Below are 20,547 nucleotides of genomic sequence, written 5' to 3' on the forward strand. Positions count from 1 at the left end.
TGCATGTAAACAGTCGTCTAAACACGTGAATTAGACGTCTATTCGCACTGAATAGGCGCGCATAAGTGACGTGTGCATATTCCACCGGTTTAGTCGTCTATTCAGGTGTTATGCTTGCTTATTCTACCAGATTAGTCGTCTAATTTAGTAATATTGCAGTAGCGTGTCTCAGATTTATAAGTTTACTACGATTCAAATTCCCTGTTATATGCATGATTATTTCTAATAAGGAAGTTAGAGAATAAGAAACAGTTAAGATCGACCTAGAAATCACCCCACTCGGGCGCACAATACTAAAATAGACGACTAAACCGGTGGAATATACACACGTCACTTATGCGCGCCTATTCAGTGCGAATAGACGTCTAATTTACGTATTTAGACGACTATTTTCATGCCACGCCTATTTGGTGCAACAGAATGCTACTCAGTTCATATAGATAATAGAAAAATTCCTTGCTGAGAAGGTTCCAGAAAAACCCGTGGTTTGCTGTTGGGCAGAAGCTGGCAGCAGTGCTAGGTAATTTCCTTCGATCCCTTGATCGCAGAACCACCTCAACGACAACAATCGCCTCTAAAGCCCACAACACCGCAGACTCCGATACACAGCAAACACAACGAGATGATACACCTCCCCACACTCCCACCACACACTCTCTCAGGTCCTCACACACCCCAAGCACCCGCACCCATCTCCCCCTTCCCTCCCTCCTTCCTCCACAGAGCCACTCCACTCAACAGAGCACCACGTCTCGCATTCAGACTGTTAGTTTGTGTTGGCGTGTTGGCGGGTTTGTGTGTGCGTGGGGGAGTAGCGTGCGGGGGAGTGAGTGTGGGTGGATATGAGCGGGCAAGGTATGAGATCCCTAGCCTTTTTAATCCCGCTCTTGTCAGCATGTGCATGTACGAAAGTCTCAAGTACAGCACATAACCCACCCTATCCACGCCTCCTCCGGACCCCACAAACCATGACTCTTCTACCCGGTTCTAAAGAATAGATTTGCGATTTGCGATTTTGAGTGGGTATCTATATATCCCTTGAAAGAAAGAACTAGCTACCCACAGAGCCAGCCATATGCCCAATGTGTCCGTAACTCAGGGCTTGGTCCCGCCCTTGTCCCGTCCTGCCCTGTCCTGTCTTGTCCCGTCCTGTAGCCCATAGGTAGCAATGATCCATGCATGCGTGGGCAGAAAAGAAACCAAACGCCATTCCAGCCATCCTGAACACTTTGCCACTCAATCATCACCGTCACCATCACCATCTCCATCTCCATCATTATCCTCATCCTCGTCGTCATTCTCATCGTCATCGTCATCGTGAAACTCACTCCCACTATCATCCGAATCCCCCGCAAACCCCGGCTTGTCGCACGTCGTCCTCTCCGCGACGTCCTTGAGCCAATCCTTGACATTAGTCCCATACCGCGCGCGATACGCCACCTTATTCGTGTCGACGTCGCTGTCGGGCTGTCCGGGAGCCGGATACGGCTTGCCGCCATGTCCGCCATTCTTGGTAACCGCCTTGGCCGCGTCCGCCGACTCGGAAAAGTAGATGCGGAACTCGTCCCGCGTGTTGCTGAAGTACGAGTGGGCGGTGTTACGCGGGCTGCAACATGCCTGTGAAGCGTAGCCGATGGTCACGGCTTTGATACTCGTCGTGTCTGGCAGCGCAAGCGCAAGGTTGCGGAACAGGCGCGCCCAGCCGTCCTCCTCGGCACGGAGTTCGTCCATGTTGGCGCATTGGAGAGTGACTTTCCAGAGGTTGAACGATTCGAGCTTGGGCCACTTGGCAATGGCCTTGACGAGCGTCGGGCCCGGGACTGTGAGCATGCCGAGATCGAGGCACGTAAGGTTAGGCAGTGCGATGGGTGGGTCAGGGGCCGGATGGCCTAGCCACTCCAGGACAGGGGTGGCCAGCGCCTGGTCGGGCTGAAAGTTGAGGCGGAGAAGCTCGAGATTGGACGTATGATTCAGGAAGCGCTTGAGGTAGGTTGCGGTGACGCCATCCTTGTCACTGGACCTGCCATCTGACCAGTAATTGCTGGTAGCTATGGTCAGCAGCAGCTTCTTTAAGCCGCCCAGGACAGGAGCGACGTCCGGGGCCTTGTAGCCGCTGAAGACATCGAACGAGGCGGGCGCGAGCTTGCTCTGTTTGCGAAGGATGACTTCGATGTTCCCGGGGACGGCGTGGGCGCGGGCGAGGGCGTCAATGATCAAAGGGAAGAGGGTATTGGGCGAACCCATGGCCGAAGCGCCGCCGTTTGGATAGGTGATAGTCTGGCTGACGCCACAATACGACCAGCCATAGCTCCTCCAGGAAGAATTTGGACCGTCTCGAGGCCGGCCCTTGGCGGAGTAGTCTCTTAGCCCCACGGTGCGCAGGTTGGGGAGCTTGGAGAAGGCTTCAACCAGCATGTCGCGAGCTTGGCCCTTCTCAAGGAGAGCCTGGCGATTGAGATGTCCGGCCTTCATGTACTGCTCCGTGACTGGTAGCGAGAGGTTGAAGTCGGTCTGGTAGGCTTCGAGACCGATGATGACGTGCGACAGCCATTTGGAGAGGGCGGGATGGGAGGCGATGTCAATGAGAGCTTGGAGGCTGTATTGCTCAATCATGAACTGGCGTTTGATGAAGAATTCCTTGGCGAAGCTGTCGAAGAGAGTGGTTTCGACGGGCTTGCAGGTGAGGCGTAAGGAGCCGAGCTCTTCGGTAGTGAGGTGAGCTGAAATGCGGAGGAGGAGCTCGGGGGGGAGGTCAAGGAGGCCCATCGCGGGTAGTTGCGACCGAGGGGATGGAGAAGGTGGAATGGCGAAAAGATGTGAAGGAGACGGCGGGCTTGTCGATAAATAGCTTAATCTGAAGACGCAGAGGCCTGGACGTCGACGCGTGCCCCAGGCAGCAGCCGCGCTCGACTCGCGTCAGCCCGGGATGCGCGCCCGCCTGACTCGCCCTGCCATGACGTCGCCGCGACGCAGCAAAATCGCGCTTTCACTCGCCTGCACCCGCGAATATGGATAAAATCGTACTGCAGATGGGGTGCGTGCATACTTGCGGGTCGGAAACATGCAAAAAATAATCCATTGGCTTATGCGGATGTTGCGTTTGTCGCGACTTGGCGAGACGGCGCGCGAGGTTGAGAGGGAAGGTGCTGTGGGGCACGGGCGCGCTGCTGCCTTCGTCGAAGGCGCGCCGTCACCTGGTACGACAATGGATATAACAAGCCGCTTCCTCTTCCTTCCTCCAATCCCAACTCTCCTTCTCTCCACCATCTTCTTCCCTCTCTGCATCTGCCATTCTGCCCATCCGTTCACTGCTCCGATCAACCATGACCGACTACGCGAAGCTCAAGGTTGTCGAGCTGCGTGATCTGCTCAAGGAACGCGGCATATCCTCGGCTGGCCTGTCCAAGAAGCAGCAGATCATCGACGCCCTTCAGGCCGATGACGCCGACGCCGGCCTGGGCTCCGACGCTGAAGACCCTGACTCCAACGTCGTCAACCCGCCTACCAAGCGATCTGCATCTCCCGTCGATGGTGCCCCTGCCAAGAAGGCCAAGTCGTCCAACGCCAAGCTCAACATCCCGGTCGACGAGGGCTGCCCGCTCGCCGGCTATCGCGTCCACATCGGCCCCATTGACGGCATCATCTGGGACGCATCGCTGAACCAGACCAGCGCCTCGAACAACAACAACAAGTTCTATCGCGTTCAGGTACGTGCACTCCAATCCTCACCTTGGTCAAGTCGCTGACACACACAGCTCCTCGAGGGCCCCAAGGGCGACTACAAGACATGGACGCGCTGGGGCCGTGTCGGCGAACATGGCCAAAAAGCCGTCCTCGGCAATGGCAGCCTCGAAGACGCTCACAAGCATTTCGACAAGAAGTTCAAGGACAAATCTGGCTTGAAGTGGGCTGAGCGAGGCAACGATCCCAAGCCTGGCAAGTATGTCTTCGTCGAACGCAGCTACGCCCCCGACTCAGATGACGAGGAGGAGGAGAAGCCCAGGAAGAACAGCGTGTCGAAGAGCTCCGACTACGTGCCCCCCGAGAGCAAGCTCGAGAAGCCGGTTCAGTCCTTGATGGAGCTCATCTTCAACCAGCAGTACTTTGCCGCTGCCATGAGTTCGCTCAACTACGACGCCAACAAGCTCCCGTTGGGCAAACTCAGCAAAACCACTATTTCTCGTGGTTTCCAGGCTCTAAAGAACGTGGCTGCCGCCATGGAAGATCCGGCCCAGGCCAATCAGATTGAACAGCTGTCCAACCTGTACTACTCTCTCGTCCCCCACGACTTCGGCCGCAACCGCCCGCCTTGCATCAACAATTCTGTCCTGCTCAAGAAGGAAATTGAGCTTCTCGAGAGTCTGAGCGACCTCAAGGATGCCGACAACATCATCAAGAAAGACAAGGAGGGCGTTGAAGAGGTGCATCCTCTGGATTCCCGCTTTGGAAGCCTTGGCATGCAGGAAATGACGCCCTTGTCGACGGGCAGCGACGAGTTCTCGGCCATCAGCGAGTACTTGCACAAGACTTGCGGCGAAACCCATTACGTCAAATACGAGATCCAGGACATCTTCCGCATCGAGCGCCAGGGTGAGCTTGATCGCTTCCAGAAGAGCGCTTTTTCGAGCATCGAAAGCGACCGCAGACTTCTCTGGCACGGCTCGCGCGCCACCAACTTTGGTGGTATCCTCGGTCAGGGTCTACGCATAGCACCTCCAGAAGCGCCCGCAACCGGCTACATGTTCGACAAAGGTTTGTTTTCCTCTCGTTGCAGCAAGTGTGTAATGCTAACCTGACGCGACCTAGGTATCTATCTTGCCGACATGTCTTCCAAGTCTGCCGGCTACTGTTGCTCTGGCATCTCGGACGGGCACGCGCTGCTGCTGTTGTGTGAAGCCGAGCTGGGCAAGCCGATGCTTGAGCTCACGCAAGCCAAGTACAACGCGGCCACCGAGGCGAAGAACTCCGGCCACTACGCGACGTGGGGCAAGGGCCGGATGGGACCGCTGGGCTGGAAGGACGCCAAGTGCGTGCACCCGTCGCTTGCGGGCGTCATGATGGTAGGTTTCGTTGGTCTTTTTGTTTTTGCGTATGTGTGCTTACTCTGTTATGCAGCCGGACACGACACAGGCTCCCGGCTCGACGGGCATCGACGACTGCGGCTTGTACTACAACGAGTACATTTGTTACGACGTCGCGCAGATCCGCCTTCGCTACCTTCTCCGCGTGAAGATGTGAGGGTCTGTGTGCATGGTGTGACTTACTGGACACGCAGCGCGGACTGAAGACCGTGCACGGCTGGATGATGCTTGCTGGTCGACATTGATGGTTGTTGCTGACCGATGATGAGGCGTTCTGGTGCTCAAAATGGTGGGATCATGGGTATGCTGGTTTGCTTTCTCACTCGGATATCCAACCAGGGTTTCGGAGCTCCGTTACTTGCTTGAAGCTTTTCGCTTTTCTTTGCATTACTTATGGCGCAGCGCTGCGAGGACGCAGCGGAATGATTTCCTTTCTTTCTCTCTTCTAGCTTCTATATGCATGACTGGCTGTATGACGAGTACTGGACTCGAAGATGGTTTCTATGTAGGTTCTCTCTCGCTCTATCCCAGGGAATTAAATTCTTCTACTCTTCGCGATTGTTGTTGTTTTGTTCTTCATATCGAAATCCTGGAGTCATCGACCGTTGCCCGGTCGCCAAGTAGGTTCCTTCATTGCTCTGCCAGAGTGATGTATTTTTCTGCTCTTTGCCGTCACAGTTTCTCTTCTCCGCATTCCTCCGTGCAGAAAATATCGGTCGCACTCTTGTGCTAGGTAAATTTACTCGCTCAGTGGCAATGAAGCTGTTTCGTCTTCCTTGACTTGTCTCCATCTGCTTTGTTCCAATGAAGTCTTGGCCGGGAAACAATGATCATCGTCCTCATTCGTGCATCTCCTGCATTGTCCGCCTTCATTGTTCACGTTCAAGATCATTGTCTTGCCTTTGCTGTCGGGCTTATGAAGTTGCGCTACGGGCTTCCATTGGGAATGCACTACTCCAAGACAACAAACTTCGGAAACACATGCAGGACATGGATATGCCTTCTGGAATCTCTGGAAACTTGATGGACGGAATGGATAAGATTGGCAACGTGTCTGAAGACTCGTTGGAGGGGATCGTTACGCCTTCCGAAACGTCTGGAACATCAGAAAACATAACGGACGGAACAGACAAGACTGACGCTTCATTTTCAGATACATCAAACAGAATACCCACACTCTCCGAAACATGCGAAGCCACACCAGACGCCCTACAGCCATTCACACAAGACGCACCCACCCTCCTCTCCTGGTTCGCAACCCTAAACGCACCCGAAATCGGCAGCTATTTCTACCCCCGCCTAGCCAACTTCACCATCTCATTCATTCCCTCCCTCGACACGGCCAAGCTCGCAACCGCGCACACGACCCTCTCCGACGCCGAGCAACTCGAGCTCGTCCGCGCCGGCATCGACGCCTACTTCGACGTGCTGGCGCCGGACGACGACACGGACATCCGCGCCGCGTTCGCGGTGCTGTACCGTGCCTTCGTGGCGGAGCTGGACGAGGCCGCTGTGTGTGCGGAGCTGGGCGGGGGGTGGCGCTGTTGCCGCTGGGTGGAGGCTGGGGAGGAGTTTGCGCCCCCGGAGGTGCCCCCGGAGGGCTAGGGGCTGGACATGGTGCTGGGCGCTGTGGATGCGCTGTGGGAGGCGGAGATGCTGCTGCATGCGGGACGGGTCGAGGAGGTTAGGAAAAACTTGAGGGGGCTGAGGGAGAGGGTTGTGGCGAATTCGGAGGTGTTTGTGGGGAATGCTGATGTGGGGATTGTCGTTGCTGATGCTGCCACTTTGGATGAGGGCGGACTTGATGACAGGGTTAGGGCGTTGTTGGCGGGGGCGCTGGCGCAGGCGGAGTAGGTGTGCGTGCCTGGTTGTGCTTGATGGGTTGTGGTATGACTCGTCTGAGCTCTGCTGTTTCGCCCCTCGTGTACGAACGTCCATGATAGATAAGGTTGTTAAATGGAAATAGATTTTTCTAACTTGGCTGGATGACTCTAACTTATTTAGTAAGTTTGGGTAGCTTGTTCGTCGGGTTTCTCGTGTGATGCTGTCTTATTGGTGTTCCTTTTTTGTGAAGTTGCCTGTTATCTTCTCGTATCTTGCTCTGGTGAGCAAATGCGTTAGTCTAAGAGCCAAGATCACGTTTAGACGTGAAAGTCAAAGCTTCCTGTTATTTAGTTACATATTCCAAACGTAACGGAGGTTCAGCAGAAATGCACCGCTCTGGTCCGCCGTACTGCACTTATCACCCCTGCCTGCATGACCTGACAGTTGAAAGTATTGGTAAGTGAAGGAGCACTGTGGCGCTCTCTTAACCTGTTCTGGATTAGCGCTGCCAGCACTGCGTGGGTATTTTGTAGTATATCCTTGGAAACTCCCCTTTCTACTACACTTCACTCCACAAAGTGACGCGAAATAGCAGCATGCGGTTTCAGTTTGCATACCACATCATAGTCCCTTTGTTAACACTGCTGCTAAGCCAGCCGACGACGGCATTGGAACATCCAATACTCGACTCTTTCCCCGCAGACAAAGCACCGCAAAGCCAAGAAGTCACTACCTCACCACCACGCGAATGGCACGAGCCGCAAGACTTCGAAAATCTCGGAGTGGCCACGCTCAGCGAGATGGACGCGCCGGAACCGCATTGGCAGCAGTGGTGCAAGGAGCACGAGAAATTCGGCTTCGTCGTTTACCGCTCCGCATATAACAATATAAGTGACGCCGAATGGGCAGAAGTGAGAATGACGGTGTTGGGCACCTCGATGCAGACTTGTGGCCCTGACTGGAGGACCAGTGATGCGCTTCCGAACGCGCCGAGTCGGGTGTGGTTCCAGTGGGTTGAAGACCGGGCAGCACTGGAGGGGAAGGGGGTCGAGTTTGTGCGCGAGTGCGTAGCTTTTTGGTGTAGAAATAAAGGGTATTTGTGTTGCTGACCATGCTGTACAGGCATTTCGCGCGTATCGCCACCGTCCACGAATACTACACCTCCGGCCCTCTGAACCAGAGCCTCAACTGGCCGAGCGAAATCCTCCAAGACGCGGTCCTACTGGTCGACGAAGCGGCGCTCGCGTCAATCCAGGCGGCGATTAGAGACCCTGAACTCGATCGCGAAGCTTGGCTGTGGGCGATTGATCCTGGCTTTGGCATGCAGGACTCTTTGTGCGAGAGCGATCCGGACTACTGCCAAGAGCATGAGCCCGGGTATGAGGGCTACTATAAGGTGCGTTTGGAGCGCCTCTTTGAAGGGTTCTACGATATGCTGCAAGGCCAGGTTCGCGATTTTGAGTTTTTGGACTACGATCCTTTTGAGTATCGTGAGAGAAGTGGGTGTTGGGGTGACGAAGAGGTCGTTTAAGGATTAAGAGAAATCGGAACTTATTTCTTCTTCCGTTGTACGAAACGCTGGTGGTGTTTCCGGCTTCAGTTCAACCTATGGCGCCATCTTCACATGATACAAAGGATCATTGTGGCGTCTTTTTAACCTTGTTTGTCTTAGCATTGCCAGCACTGTTGCTTGATGTAAGAGTAAAGCCGGCCACACTTTTTTTTAAAGATTCACATTCCCGCAACACGCTTTTTTCTCCAGCGAAATTTCAGTGTTTGCAACATGCGGCTTCCGCGCATTCTCTGGCCTCGCGACTTGGCATCCCAAAATCTCCGTCGAACTCTTTCCTGTCATCAGCGTCTACACACCATCGCACGTCAGCCACGTCTTTCTATTCCGCAACCATACCTACGAACCAAATGCGCTCTTGAACCAACAATTACAGGCAATCATAATCCAACACTCACACGCCACACCCACGCTTCGGCCTACAATGTAGCAAGACACTACAACATCTCGGACAAGTCCGGCGTAGCTACGCTGGGTGAGATGGATGACCCTCAATCATATTGGAGACTATGGTGCTCGGAGAATAATATGCACGGCTTCATAATGTACCGCACAGTGTACAGCACTAGCGACACCGAGTGGGAAGAGGTGAAAGCGGCGGTGCTGCGGCTTTCAGAACCGCACATTGGGGCGAGCCAAAGAGCTTTTGTGAATGATGATTCTATAAGCGAGTTCTGGCTGCAGTGGGTAGAGGAGCGACCGGCGCTGAAGGGGAAGGGCGTGGATTTTGTTAGAGAGTAAGCGGGATTCTCTTTCTTCCGTTGTGTTGATACTGCTGACACAGCAAAGGCATTTCGCAATGCTTGCTGGGGTAACCCCTGATATGAATCGTTCGCCGGACCGGCTACCCGATTATTTTGTGTGGGGCGCTGCACTGATGGTTGATGAAGCGTCCTTGGTTTCTATCCAAAGAGCCATCAAAGATGCATCCCTTACGTACGAGGTTTTTGTCTGGGCTGTTGACCCTACTTACGGGCAGTGCGATGGCGAGGACTGTCCATATTATGAAGACGGATGTCAATGCGATGAGAAAGACGAGTATTTAGGATACCACAAAGTGCGGATAATGGAGCTCTTCGGAGAGGGTTTCTTTGCCCTTAACCACGGCGTTATTAGCGAGATGTCAAGATACTCAGATTTCTTTGATGAGAACCCTAAATCCAAGACACAATTCAGTTAAGAGAATGCCGTTACGGGTTAGCTAGGACCTGAGATAATCAATGCACAAATCAGTCCAGAGAAAACAATGCTATCAGCAACTATCGTCTATGAGTTAGGTGGTTCTGCTAGCACGTGAGGAGGATTGCGCCCCTACGCAATTAAAGTGAAGCCCCCAAATCCGTCTATTTACTACATACGGACTAGCGTGAATATTAGCGTTAAAACTGGCGAAGCGAGTCCGCATCCCCACCCCTTAAACTCTAACTATCACTGATTGGAAACCGCATTTTCCCAAGTCCACGGTTTTGGAAGAACCTAAACTTTACGTGGCGTATCTACCCCAGCTGCACCCGGCGATAACCCAACTTAAAACACCATGGAAAATGCTCAAGCCGCACCCTAATCCGGCCACCAACGCCGCCCCCAGCCGCAGCTTATGGGCTTGCATCCAGCCCGCTATCAGCCCCAAAACACCCCTGAGCTAATTATAATGCAGTTAATGCGTTAATGCCTACGCTGATGCAGAATATATATACTCTCAAGAATAAAGCTTCACTTTAAAAAATCCCTACCCAGCAATCGCTTGCTTCTCGCTCCTTCACCCACGCTCACTCCGCATATCTCACCACCCACCATCACTTTCATTCGTGCATCACACTCTACAAGCATGAAATCAACACTTACCCTCACAACGGCGGTGCTCCTCGCACCTCTCGCAGCCGCTCTTCCCAGACACTACTACGCCTACGCGCAAAATCCGGAGTAAACCTCCCTCTCCACAACCCAAACTCAAAAACCCAAAACAATCCAACCAAACTAACCCCAAAAAAGCGATCTCGGCGTCACCCCAACAGCCCTCACAATAACAAAAACCCTCCCGCCGACCTTCACAGCCGTCACCCTCGCCGCAACAACAACAACCATGGCGATCGGCGGCCAGTTCCGCGTGTACACGCTGTCGGACGTCAGGAGCGTCACTCTGGGCGCGAGAGAGGTCGTTGTCACTGTTGTGCCGACGCCGACTATGACGGCGGAGGCGGGCGAGGAGAAGAGAGCCGTGCTGATGGAGATGGAGGATTTGAAGATGCCGTTGTTTTCGACTGCTGTGCCGACGCCGACGGGGACGGGGAGGAGGAGAGACGTTCTTGTGGATGGACTGCAGGGGGGTGGGTTGATGGAGGTGCTTGATTAGGTTGGGAAGGTGGCTTGTGTGTGTACGAAGGTGAGGGAGTGTAACGCTTAATGGTAATTTTAATGATGCTGGAGTTCACTTTCTGCAATGGATAAGTTTTCTGTAGGTATCGGGAAGTATCAGATTTTAAGGGCGTGAATGGTTATTGCTATTCGGTGTAGCTAGGCGACTTCTCAAGGGAAATCACCGAAGCTACTCGGATATTTCGACATATTGCTGCTTCTGCTAATTTGCGTCATCTCACGAACATTCTTATCCCGTGGAGCAGAAACTGACGGTTTGAATTGGTGAACGACCGTGTTAAGGAAGCTTTGGCATGGAAACTCTGTTTAAAGATAATGTATAGTGGTTAAAAACTGCCAATTAATCTTCAATAGAAATAATCTTTGTATTCGTTGTTTTCCGACCCGGAAAACCGGTTTTCGCCTCCAGTCCGACTAGCTACACAATAACAATCCTCGTCCTATTCTCACAAAGATCGCCTCTCCTAAGTCCCAATACATTAAAAACCCCAACACGACTATAATAAGTCTGATGGGACATCAGCACCAACCCCCAAAAGTCCTTTTCAGTTTGATGCGAGAACCTGACCCGATCGGCCGAGAGGACTGGCAGCAAAAAGATGCGCGAGAAATCCAAACTCTCAACTTCGGCGTCAATGTCGGGCGTGAAGCCTGCCCAGTATCTTCTTTTCTCAGAACTTTCCTCTCCAGTTTTCTCAAGGCCGAGGTCCAGTTGCCACTGAACTCTCCTAAAGACGTCTCTTCCGCGGTTGGCCATGAGCGAACAGGGTTGTAGGCAGCCATCGAGAAGCAATTTGCTGCCTTCAAGGACCTGACCCGTAGCTGATGTGTCGTCGGCGTGGGTATGGACTTCGACGTGGATACTGTCAATGCAGCATTCTGTGCGTGCAGATTTGAACCCACCTCCGCTACCCCATCTGTCATTGCTTATCGCTCCATCTATTGCACCCCAGGACCAAGAAGGAGCTTGATAAATTTCGGGTCTTTTCGTGTTTTCTGGATTCTGTGGGACCCAGAGCAGATCGTATGGAAGAGTATCCTCCCACAAGCCAGCGGTGTATTTGAAGCCAGAGTGCCCCTTGATGTTCTGCGCGATGGCAGAAAAGGCAATGAATCTGTCTTTCCCAAATGTCAAATTCCGTTCAGTGTACTGCTTTACGAGCGAGAGCCACAGCTCACTGAACTCGATTTTCCCGTCCCTGTCCTGCGGCGTGTGCACTTTTTCGGCGGCTTCGAGGACAGCGTGATACAGGCTTCTACCAGGGATAAACACCATCAGCTCTTGCTGCCGCTGGAATTTGTCGTGGTAGTTAGAAGAAGACGTAGGTGTGGCAATGCTCCGGGGCCTTCCATCAGAACCATATCCTGGCACGTTTCCCCACGGAGCGACATCGGAAGCGTCGCCCGTACGGCAGCTCCACGCGAGGCCATCTCGGCAGAAAAGCAGTATGCGTGGTGATAGTATCATCTCCTGGAAGACCCAGCCGCGGGTAAGCAGCGAAGATTTCCCAACAAGGGAGGTCTTATTCCTCGTAACGTTCCAGGGTGGCACGATGTATAACTCCTTTTTCGGGTCCTCCGATGGTATATGGAGTGGAGACTGGAGTATTACGTCTCGGGTGCTATAACAGCCGTAGTGTGGGTCTGGTCCTGCTGCTGCTGCGATGGTTACGTAGGCATTTTCGTATACTGATGCCATTCGGGATGCCTCTTTTCGCCAGTCTTCGACCGAGTCTTGCTTTATGCAGAGGGAGTCTACCCAAAGGTAGTGTAACCCAAGTGATCTTGTAATTAAGATCGCATCCTGAAAATTCCGTGGAAGAGTGTTGAAAGGGATGCCGGATGTTAAGTCGGCCTCGGTCTTCGTGGTCAGTTGTGTGATATTTTTTGCCCCTCCCCAGCAGTGGCTAAGAGTTGCATATTCTGAGTCGGTTTCTTCCGGAGATGTCAAGTGCAAACGGATTGTATCTGGGTGTTTATCATCCATCTGGAGAAGACGTGTTGGTATAAAGCTTTTTCGGTCAGCTCGAATTTTGCAATCTTTATGCTTCTCTCGACATTCATCAGTCCAATGGCGGGCTAGACCTTCATGGGCTTCTGACGATGTACAACTCGCATGCTGAAAACTGGAAACTTCTTTGCTGTCTTCAAAAGCTGGGTTTTGGAAGATTGGCGAATTTCGAAGGCTTCTTATGAAAGTCGGAGCATCATGCACTCTGATATAAGTGCGATTTACCAGTGGCAGAAATGCATGGAAGGCGATTTCGATGCCGTATGTCTCTGCGGGAAGTGCAGATGGAAGGTACTCCTTTGCGATCGTGCAGAAGTGGCAAGGTAGGGAAAGGGACTCGGTGAAGTCTGCGAGCTGTACGCGATATATTTGGCCTGTAATCTCTCTGTGTGGTTCAAGGAATTGTTCTTCAGATAGGTATTTGACGTCGATACCGGAGTGCATGTCCCGGCGGAGCGCTTGGATTTGCTGGAACGTCTCCATGCAGCGGTCGCAAAGAGAAAGACCTTTGTCATCTTTTGCAGGAGTTAGGTTATGGGCTTTTGTTGCCATGTTGTCAAGAGGACCTTCTTCGATTTTCGGTGCTGGTGCATGGAGTTCTGTTGAAGTCTCTTGACATTTTGGTTCATTTTTCTGTTTTCATGTAAACTGCAGGCAGCAGTGGCCACGTGTTGCGGAGTCAAACGTAAGATCAACGGCAGGGATATGTTATGCTGCTACCCTATGAGAGACTGTCAGTGAAGCACAGTGATTGGTGGAATATTGCCAAAGTGAAGGGCCAATAGAATCAGCTTTCTTCGAATATGAGCAACGGCCAACAGCCAATGAAAGAATCCCAGTCTTTTCCAACAAAGAATCAGAAATGAGAGGTGTTAAATTTGGATCGAGTAGAATGTCAGCACGAACGATGCTATTTTGAATACTGCAACCAAAGAGCGTCGTTCAAGACCCGTGAAGCGGTAAAGAAATATGTTTATATTCAAATGAGTGACCAAAACAGTTTGCAAAGCCGGCCAGCTACCAAAAGAGCGTCGTCATAACCTCACCCCTCCAGAGCATGGGCGAACCCAGTACCCACCCCTTCCATCCATCATCCCCAAAGCTATCTCCTTATCTCCACCTAAGAGCAGTTGCACCTGTCCGGGTGGGTGTTTATGTTCCAATGGCAGATGTTGCGATCGCTCGTGCACTGCACAAAATCAGCGCCATATTCACCCCAACTCATCCTCTATCAACAATGAGTAGTTCCGCAGCACTTACTTGGTCGCCGCTGGGTTGACCGCAATGGCATTTGTGGTTTGTGCCATGGATTTTGTACGTGCAGATCTGGCTCTGCTGGTCACAGGTCTGGACATCCGTCAGCTTGGCGAGCGAAGACAGTGATGGCTGGGCGAGTGCGTGGATGGTCGGGACTGACGCCTGTGTTGATAGACGCTTCGGCGTCTTCGGCGGCTTGGACGGCTTCGGAGGGGGCGGTGATGGCGGAGGCGAAGGCCGTGCTGGCGAGGAAGACGGCGAGGTAGCTGAGAGTCTTCATTTTGAGGTGTGGTGTGTTTGTGTAGTTGAAATTCTTGAATTGAGTGATGATTGAGGAACGGGAACATGCTGCTGGAGTTAAGAGCTCTGGATGCGAGACCGTCTGGTTTTTATACCCCTCTTGAGTGTTGTTGAGATGGTTGCAATAAGCACTATCCACTTGTCTGTTCTTCGGCATCCAAGTCTTTGACGTTGTTGCCATCTCAGCTCAAAGATGTGTACATACTAAAACCTAAGCATCTTGCTCTAGAAGCTTACGTTTTAGCCTCATTACCATGTGTTCCATCCTTGTTGGCACGTTAGTGGCTGATACCAGGCACGCGAAGCCATAAATCACAGCATGCTAATGTAAACTTCCGCGTGTGCTTATTGGTATAGTGTTACTGTCAGCTAGGACCACTCTAATAATATGCCTGTTGAAATATCAGGCCATGTTTCTTCTTGCATTACTCTCCATATTTATGTTGCTTTTTTTGTTGTTTCAACACCCTGTTATTCCCCTGCTACTTTCTATAAGCGAGCACCTGACTGCTCTACTCCTTCATGTATATAAAACTCGCTGCTAGACACTCTTAAAGAAGGAAGCGGCGTCCAATTCCTCGCGCCTAGCTTAACAGTTACCTTCCCCACGTTCAGTCATTCCACTTGGGCTGATATCAGCACCAGTGAAATGGATCCGGCGGTTTAGTCTTGTTGAACAGTGCGAGAAAGCTGGACACTGCTGTCGCATTGAATTGAGTGAAACTGTCTGCTTAAATACACGACTTCCCTTGGTAGAAAGGTGACTATCGTTCCACTAATAGGAGAGAATGGTATGATGTTGAAAAAGCAAAGTGATGACAGGGTTCGTGCTAAGCGAGATAATATAGTTATGGTGGTGATGGTTGACAAGTCTTGATTAGGTAGCCTATTGAGGCGATAATCAACAGAACTACTCATACCTGGTCTTCGAATACTCTTCTTGTCACAACAACTAGCTCTTTTGGGTATGAGTCCTGCTACCAGCACGAAGTGTTACTGCTAACCACTAAGAACAAGAGCTGAAACGGTAGCCCCCGGATTTCATAGTGCAAACCTACTTACCTACGTCAGGTATGCAAGACTGCTTCGATAGTAACCCACCTGGAACTTTTTCTACCAAAATTTTACTTCATTTATCTTTATTATCAGCCAGGATTACTCCGATAACTCTCGTTTTTTCGGCCTTATTATCTAGTTATTACACAACAGCCTTACCCCCTATACTATTCATTTATCTACTACAAGAAAGCAATAATCTCAAAGAGAAAACGTGTTCTTTTAGATAGCAGCATATATACCTCCATAGGTAGTAGTAATTTAGGAGGACAAGCGGCGTCTAATTCCTCGCGCCCAGCTTCACATTTATTCTTTCTTGATTAGCTTGAATAAAAAAAAGCCCTGGACAATTAGGTCATTCGTGTTTATTGTCCTTCTCTTTCAATTTTTATGGTCTACAAGCGTCGGTTCCTTTATTCAAAGGTGGGTAGACACTGCAGTGTACCTGAGATGACAATGCTTCCGGTAAGCACCGATAGGCGCTAAAACCATTAGCATTTCTCGTTTGATCTTTCAACCGGTATCTAAAAATATGACATTGAATTCCAATTCTTCAGCTTTTTGCAACCCAGTTCGCTTTGCAGAATCCAGTGCGCGGATTTTAACCTGCTGTACACAAGTAAGTAACCAACGTTATATCGCATCCTTATGTTGCTTAAGCGCCTGGTTCCGAAATGGCCCAGGTGTTGGACAGTTTGACAGTTGGACTTTAGTGCATAGTCTAAGAGCAGTTGAAACATGCGTCCACGCTAAGTCTGCGTAACAGATTCGGAACCATCGGAGGAAGTTCCTACATTGAGAACAGAGATGTTTCATTGGTCTAAATGGGATTTGACAGGTAGTGCTGACAGCGGCCGCTGACCTGAACCAACCGGACCCAAATTCTCCGATCTTAACCCAGCATCAGCATCTTTTCCACAGGATTGGACTTGTCCATTTACCTATTTGGTAGTAGCATTTCGACGTAAGGGGCTTCCTTTAATTGTAGCGGCGTGAAGCCGAAGAAGAGTTTGCTAAATGAGGCAAGCTCTCGTGGAGTCGGAGAATTCGGCTTCCCGTGCTTCCGACAGGAGCGTTCTACCGCGTCATATCCTCTCTAAGACACGACCTAATCTTTTGAGCTCTTCGTCAAGCCGAATTCGAGTGATGATGATGCAGATTCAGCTCGCCCAAAACTTATGAGATCATAACGCCTTCCGCTCATCGTAATTGTGACGACTAAAAGAACGAATGTCGTCATGGCGTTGATGATGGTTGATAAAAGAGAAACAGGTCGATCATCAATGATCTTGGCATTGCTTAGCGAGGATTTTTGATTGCTTGTGTCCAGGTGGAACGAGCGTTGAATCAGCTGAACAGAAGAGCACCTTGTGGGGAGTAGCGTTGACTAATCACACGCTAATCCGAAAAGGCAAACGCGATCTTGAGCTTCTTCAGACCTCCAACACCTCCAAACTCCAAACACCACCTCACGCAACAAACGAACCATCTTTGTTCCCGCCGATAACCATGCAGCCGTCCATGCAGCCACCCGAAAGAACCTGCGGGAGGAGCGACGCCGAGCTTGACCGTCCTGAGCTGAAGTTGACGAGTTGACGCTAACGCCCGTCGACCGCGTCTAGGCCGGACCAGCCTCAACCGGCCTCGCCGAGCCTCATTTCCACCCCGATCCTTCGACGCTCGCCAAGCTTTGCTTCGATCTCAACACCATCCGCTCCCCGCCTCGTCTCCACGATGATTTACGGCCGATGGTGCACGATTCGCTGCTTTCCTTGACAGGCCCGCTGTCAATGCCGTTCTTGTCAAGACCAGCACTAACTAGGTAGCTCCTGTACTGCGCCCCGCACACGACCTCTAACATTCAGCTGCACACTATCGCAGCCATGCGCCACAGGCGCCGCCATTGGATTTTAGTGCTTCTCCTTCACGATTGAGGCTGAGATGCAATAGGAGGTCCATGTATATAATCACTGCGCATTTTACCATTTTTTTTGCTGCTGCTCTCTAGCCCTCTGTCGCCACTCGCTGCTCGCCTGTCACTCTTTTGCTTTTGCTTTCCTGTTCGAGCATGAAGCCCACTCTCTTCGCGGCGATCGGCCTCTACGCCGCCGCCGCATCCGCGCTGCCAAGCCTTCCCTTCCGCCGCACCAATGAGTGTCCTGCCGCTCCGTCGTAAGTCACCGAATATTGATTTTGAGAGATGAAATGCTGATGTTGTGATAGTGCGAGTACCCTCACCCAGACCTTGACGCAGACGCTCACCCAGACGCTCACTGCCACCGTCACCGACGTCCGCACGACAACCTCAACTTCCACTTCCACCATCCACCTCCTCCCCACAACTCAAACTGTGACTCTCTTGGCCGAGCCCATCACTGTGACGCTCACACTTCCCGCACCCTCCAACGCCGCCTCGGGATCCGCTTCCGCATCTCAACTCCCTGCAATCACGACAATTGTGACAGTCCCTGGCAACCCTCGCACCGTTACAGTCCCTGCCGAGGTCCTCCCGCCGGTTACTGTTAGCAATGGTCCGGCTGATGCAGCAAGCACCGTTACCGTTACCGTTGGTGCTGATGCGACGGTTACGCAGGTCAGAACTGTTACTCTTGGTGGTGCGCCTGCGCAGGGCACCGTTGCTGCTGGCGCTTCTGACGTTGTTGGCGCTGTTGGCGCGGCGTCCACGACCATCATCTCCAGCGCTGCTGTTTCTCCTGTCGCCCAGTCTTCCGGTGCCGCGTCCCCGGCCTCGCCGTCAGTCGTCACGGTCCCCGGTTCTGGCTCAGGCTCTGGCTCCGGCTTTGTCTCCACGTTCCTGACGACTCTGACTCAGTACAGCACGATTACGCGCACTGTGCAAGCCACTCACTCTGTTGTCAGCATGCCCGGCTCGACTGTGCTTACGACGATTACGCTGCCATACAGCACTGTCACCAGCACGATTGAGGTTGCGCCGTCTGTTGTCACGGTCACTGCCACCGGTGTTGTTGTTGAGACCATCACAGTGCCTTACACCACTGTCAGCACCATTGTTGCTTCGCCTTCTGGCACTGCCGTTCAGGTCGGTTCGTCTGTTGTCACCGTTTCCGGCATACCTTCGGTCGTCACTGTTCCTGGTTCCACGTCCCTGACGACGGTTACCCTGCCCTCAGCCACCCTTGTCAGCACCGTCACTGCTTCGCCGTCTGTTGTCACAGTTTCTGGCGCTGCCTCCATTGTGACTGTCTCTGGCGTGCCCTTGATTTTCACTGTTCCTGGTTCCACCTCGCTTACGACGGTCACGCTTCCGTCCACCACGGTTGTGAGCACTGTTACGGGTGAGCCTGAGGTTGTTACCATCACTGGCGCCCCGTCTGTCATCACTGTGCCCGGCAGCACTTCCATTACGACTATCACGCTTGGCTCGACGACCATTGTCAGCACTGTGACGGCTTCGCCCTCTGTTGTCACAGTCACTGGCTCGGCATCCGACGTCACTGTGTCTGGCACCGCTTCTGAAGCCACTGTTACTGGTGCCTCGTCTGTCGTCACCATTCCTGGTAGCACCTCCCTGACGACGATTACGCTTGATTCCACGACTCTTGTCAGCACTGTCACAGCTTCGCCGTCTGTTCTTACGGTCACGGGTTCGTCGTCGGATGTCACTGTCTCTGGTACGCCAATTGTTACTACCATCCCGGCATCTACGATTCTGGAGACGATTACATCGGGCGATTTGAGAATGGTTAGGACCATTACTCTTACGCCGCCCTCTGTTGTCACCCTTACGGGCACCCCATCACTCTCTACGGTTACTCATTCAGATGCGACCACCGTTGAGTCTTCGGCTTCAGTTATCATCATCCCTGGGTCAACGTTCCTGACGACGATTATTTCGCCGTCCACAACTATCATCAGCACTGCTACGGCTTCGCCTTCCACAGTCACTGTTGCCGGCGCCACTTCGCTGACTACCGTTACGCTGCCTTCTACGACCTTTGTCAGCACTATTGAGGCTACCACTTCTGCCTCCGCTTCGGCTTCGGTGGATCCCGAAACCTCGGCTGCTACTATCGAGACCTCCTCTTCTTCGGAGACTGCTACCACTGCTACCGAGACTTCTGCCTCCACTGAAACTTCCACTACTTCTACTGAGACTTCGACCGCCTCTGATGCGTCTATCAGTGAAGTCTCCACGACTGAACTTTCTACGGTTGCCACTGCCACTGCCACTGCCACCACCGCTACCTGCCCTTCCAATATTGCCGCTCCTACTGGCGATATCCTCGGAAATGGTGGTTTCGAAGACGGCAGCCTCGGCATTTGGAATGCTAACGGTGACACAAGCTTCTACGTTGCCAGTGGAACGTCTCACGGCGGCTCATACGCGATGCGGGCCGATTACATTGACAGCGGAGACTTCGGATCGTACCACCTTAGCCAGCCCGTCGATCTTACGGCATGCGTGCAATACAGTCTTAGCTTGTGGGCTGAACACATTAACGGCCAACCGACTTCGTGCACCCTTTCGGCAAAACTTGCGTCGGGCGCGACAATTATTGGCGGCCAAAGCATTGATAGCGGTTCGTGGTTCCAGATCACGTCGGATCCTTTTACTGCTACGATGGCGTCGGACACCCTCTTCGTTGATATCGATTGTGAACTCATGGGCTTCAGTCCCGCCATTAAAACTACTGGGAGCTTTTTCTTGGACGATTTTGCTCTTACTTTTGTTGGAGGTGCTACTCCCACAGAGGCTGTCTCGACTGCTACTGAGTCTTCTGCCTCCACCGAGACCTCTACCGCTACTGACGCGTCCGGCACTGAGGTCGCTACCACTGAGACTTCCTCGGCTGCTACTACCACTGCTGCTGCTGCTACCGCTACACCGATCAATCTTCTTTCCAACGGCGGTTTCGAAGAGGCCACGATCTCTCCATGGAATACGTACGGGCGCCAAGACGGCTCAAAGATTGTCACTACTCCTGTCCACAGTGGCTCCTACGCGCTCGAGTTGGACTGGTCCATCAGCAGTGTTGCGTATGGTGGCAACGCTGACCAGTCCATTACCTTTATCCAGGGCGAGCAGTACA

General features: G+C 52.4%; 7 protein-coding genes across 7 annotated transcripts; 4 read left to right on the plus strand and 3 right to left on the minus strand.

The window, feature by feature from the left end:
* Positions 1 to 980: 980 nt before the first annotated feature.
* K452DRAFT_258856 (uncharacterized protein) lies at positions 981 to 2,766 on the minus strand (the record flags this gene model as incomplete). Its single annotated transcript, XM_033538479.1, has 2 exons — positions 981 to 1,467; positions 1,519 to 2,766. The coding sequence occupies 2 exons, from the start codon at positions 2,764 to 2,766 to the stop codon at positions 1,237 to 1,239; spliced, it is 1,479 nt and encodes a 492-aa protein (XP_033392322.1). The 3' UTR covers positions 981 to 1,236.
* Positions 2,767 to 3,258: 492 nt separating this feature from the next.
* Positions 3,259 to 5,632, plus strand: K452DRAFT_322316 (uncharacterized protein). Its single transcript, XM_033544493.1, has 4 exons — positions 3,259 to 3,707; positions 3,756 to 4,752; positions 4,807 to 5,060; positions 5,116 to 5,632. The coding sequence occupies exons 1-4, from the start codon at positions 3,324 to 3,326 to the stop codon at positions 5,236 to 5,238; spliced, it is 1,758 nt and encodes a 585-aa protein (XP_033392323.1). The 5' UTR covers positions 3,259 to 3,323; the 3' UTR covers positions 5,239 to 5,632.
* A 430-nt stretch (positions 5,633 to 6,062) lies between these two features.
* K452DRAFT_302618 (uncharacterized protein) lies at positions 6,063 to 6,935 on the plus strand (the record flags this gene model as incomplete). Its single annotated transcript, XM_033542617.1, has 2 exons — positions 6,063 to 6,593; positions 6,687 to 6,935. The coding sequence occupies 2 exons, from the start codon at positions 6,063 to 6,065 to the stop codon at positions 6,933 to 6,935; spliced, it is 780 nt and encodes a 259-aa protein (XP_033392324.1).
* Positions 6,936 to 7,291: 356 nt separating this feature from the next.
* K452DRAFT_313042 (uncharacterized protein) lies at positions 7,292 to 8,436 on the plus strand (the record flags this gene model as incomplete). Its single annotated transcript, XM_033543619.1, has 3 exons — positions 7,292 to 7,361; positions 7,533 to 7,968; positions 8,028 to 8,436. The coding sequence occupies 3 exons, from the start codon at positions 7,292 to 7,294 to the stop codon at positions 8,434 to 8,436; spliced, it is 915 nt and encodes a 304-aa protein (XP_033392325.1).
* A 252-nt stretch (positions 8,437 to 8,688) lies between these two features.
* Positions 8,689 to 9,655, plus strand: K452DRAFT_313043 (uncharacterized protein; the record flags this gene model as incomplete). Its single annotated transcript, XM_033543620.1, has 2 exons — positions 8,689 to 9,212; positions 9,265 to 9,655. 2 exons carry the CDS (start codon positions 8,689 to 8,691, stop codon positions 9,653 to 9,655), a joined length of 915 nt encoding a protein of 304 aa, XP_033392326.1.
* A 2,145-nt stretch (positions 9,656 to 11,800) lies between these two features.
* On the minus strand, positions 11,801 to 13,306 carry K452DRAFT_237225 (uncharacterized protein; the record flags this gene model as incomplete). The annotated part of the gene is made up of 2 exons (XM_033537569.1): positions 11,801 to 12,104; positions 12,174 to 13,306. Coding segments are annotated over 2 exons (1,437 nt in total), but the record flags the coding sequence as incomplete, so codon positions are not given.
* Positions 13,307 to 13,982: 676 nt separating this feature from the next.
* Positions 13,983 to 14,399, minus strand: K452DRAFT_302623 (uncharacterized protein; the record flags this gene model as incomplete). The annotated part of the gene is made up of 3 exons (XM_033542618.1): positions 13,983 to 14,051; positions 14,123 to 14,209; positions 14,280 to 14,399. 3 exons carry the CDS (start codon positions 14,397 to 14,399, stop codon positions 13,983 to 13,985), a joined length of 276 nt encoding a protein of 91 aa, XP_033392328.1.
* Positions 14,400 to 20,547: the final 6,148 nt, after the last annotated feature.

The sequence above is a fragment of the Aplosporella prunicola genome (assembly GCF_010093885.1).
Source record: "Aplosporella prunicola CBS 121167 unplaced genomic scaffold K452scaffold_43, whole genome shotgun sequence".
In the NCBI taxonomy this organism is placed as follows: domain Eukaryota; kingdom Fungi; phylum Ascomycota; class Dothideomycetes; order Botryosphaeriales; family Aplosporellaceae; genus Aplosporella; species Aplosporella prunicola.

What these genes read in the sequence shown, in the direction of transcription:
- K452DRAFT_322316 (XM_033544493.1), top strand. Translation starts at nt 3,324, where the DNA reads ATGACCGACTACGCGAAGCTCAAGGTTGTCGAGCTGCGTGATCTGCTC. An exon ending in CGGCTACATGTTCGACAAAG is followed by an intron (nt 4,753 to 4,806) that starts GTTTGTTTTCCT and finishes GACGCGACCTAG; the next exon opens with GTATCTATCTTGCCGACATG. An exon ending in CGCTTGCGGGCGTCATGATG is followed by an intron (nt 5,061 to 5,115) that starts GTAGGTTTCGTT and finishes TCTGTTATGCAG; the next exon opens with CCGGACACGACACAGGCTCC.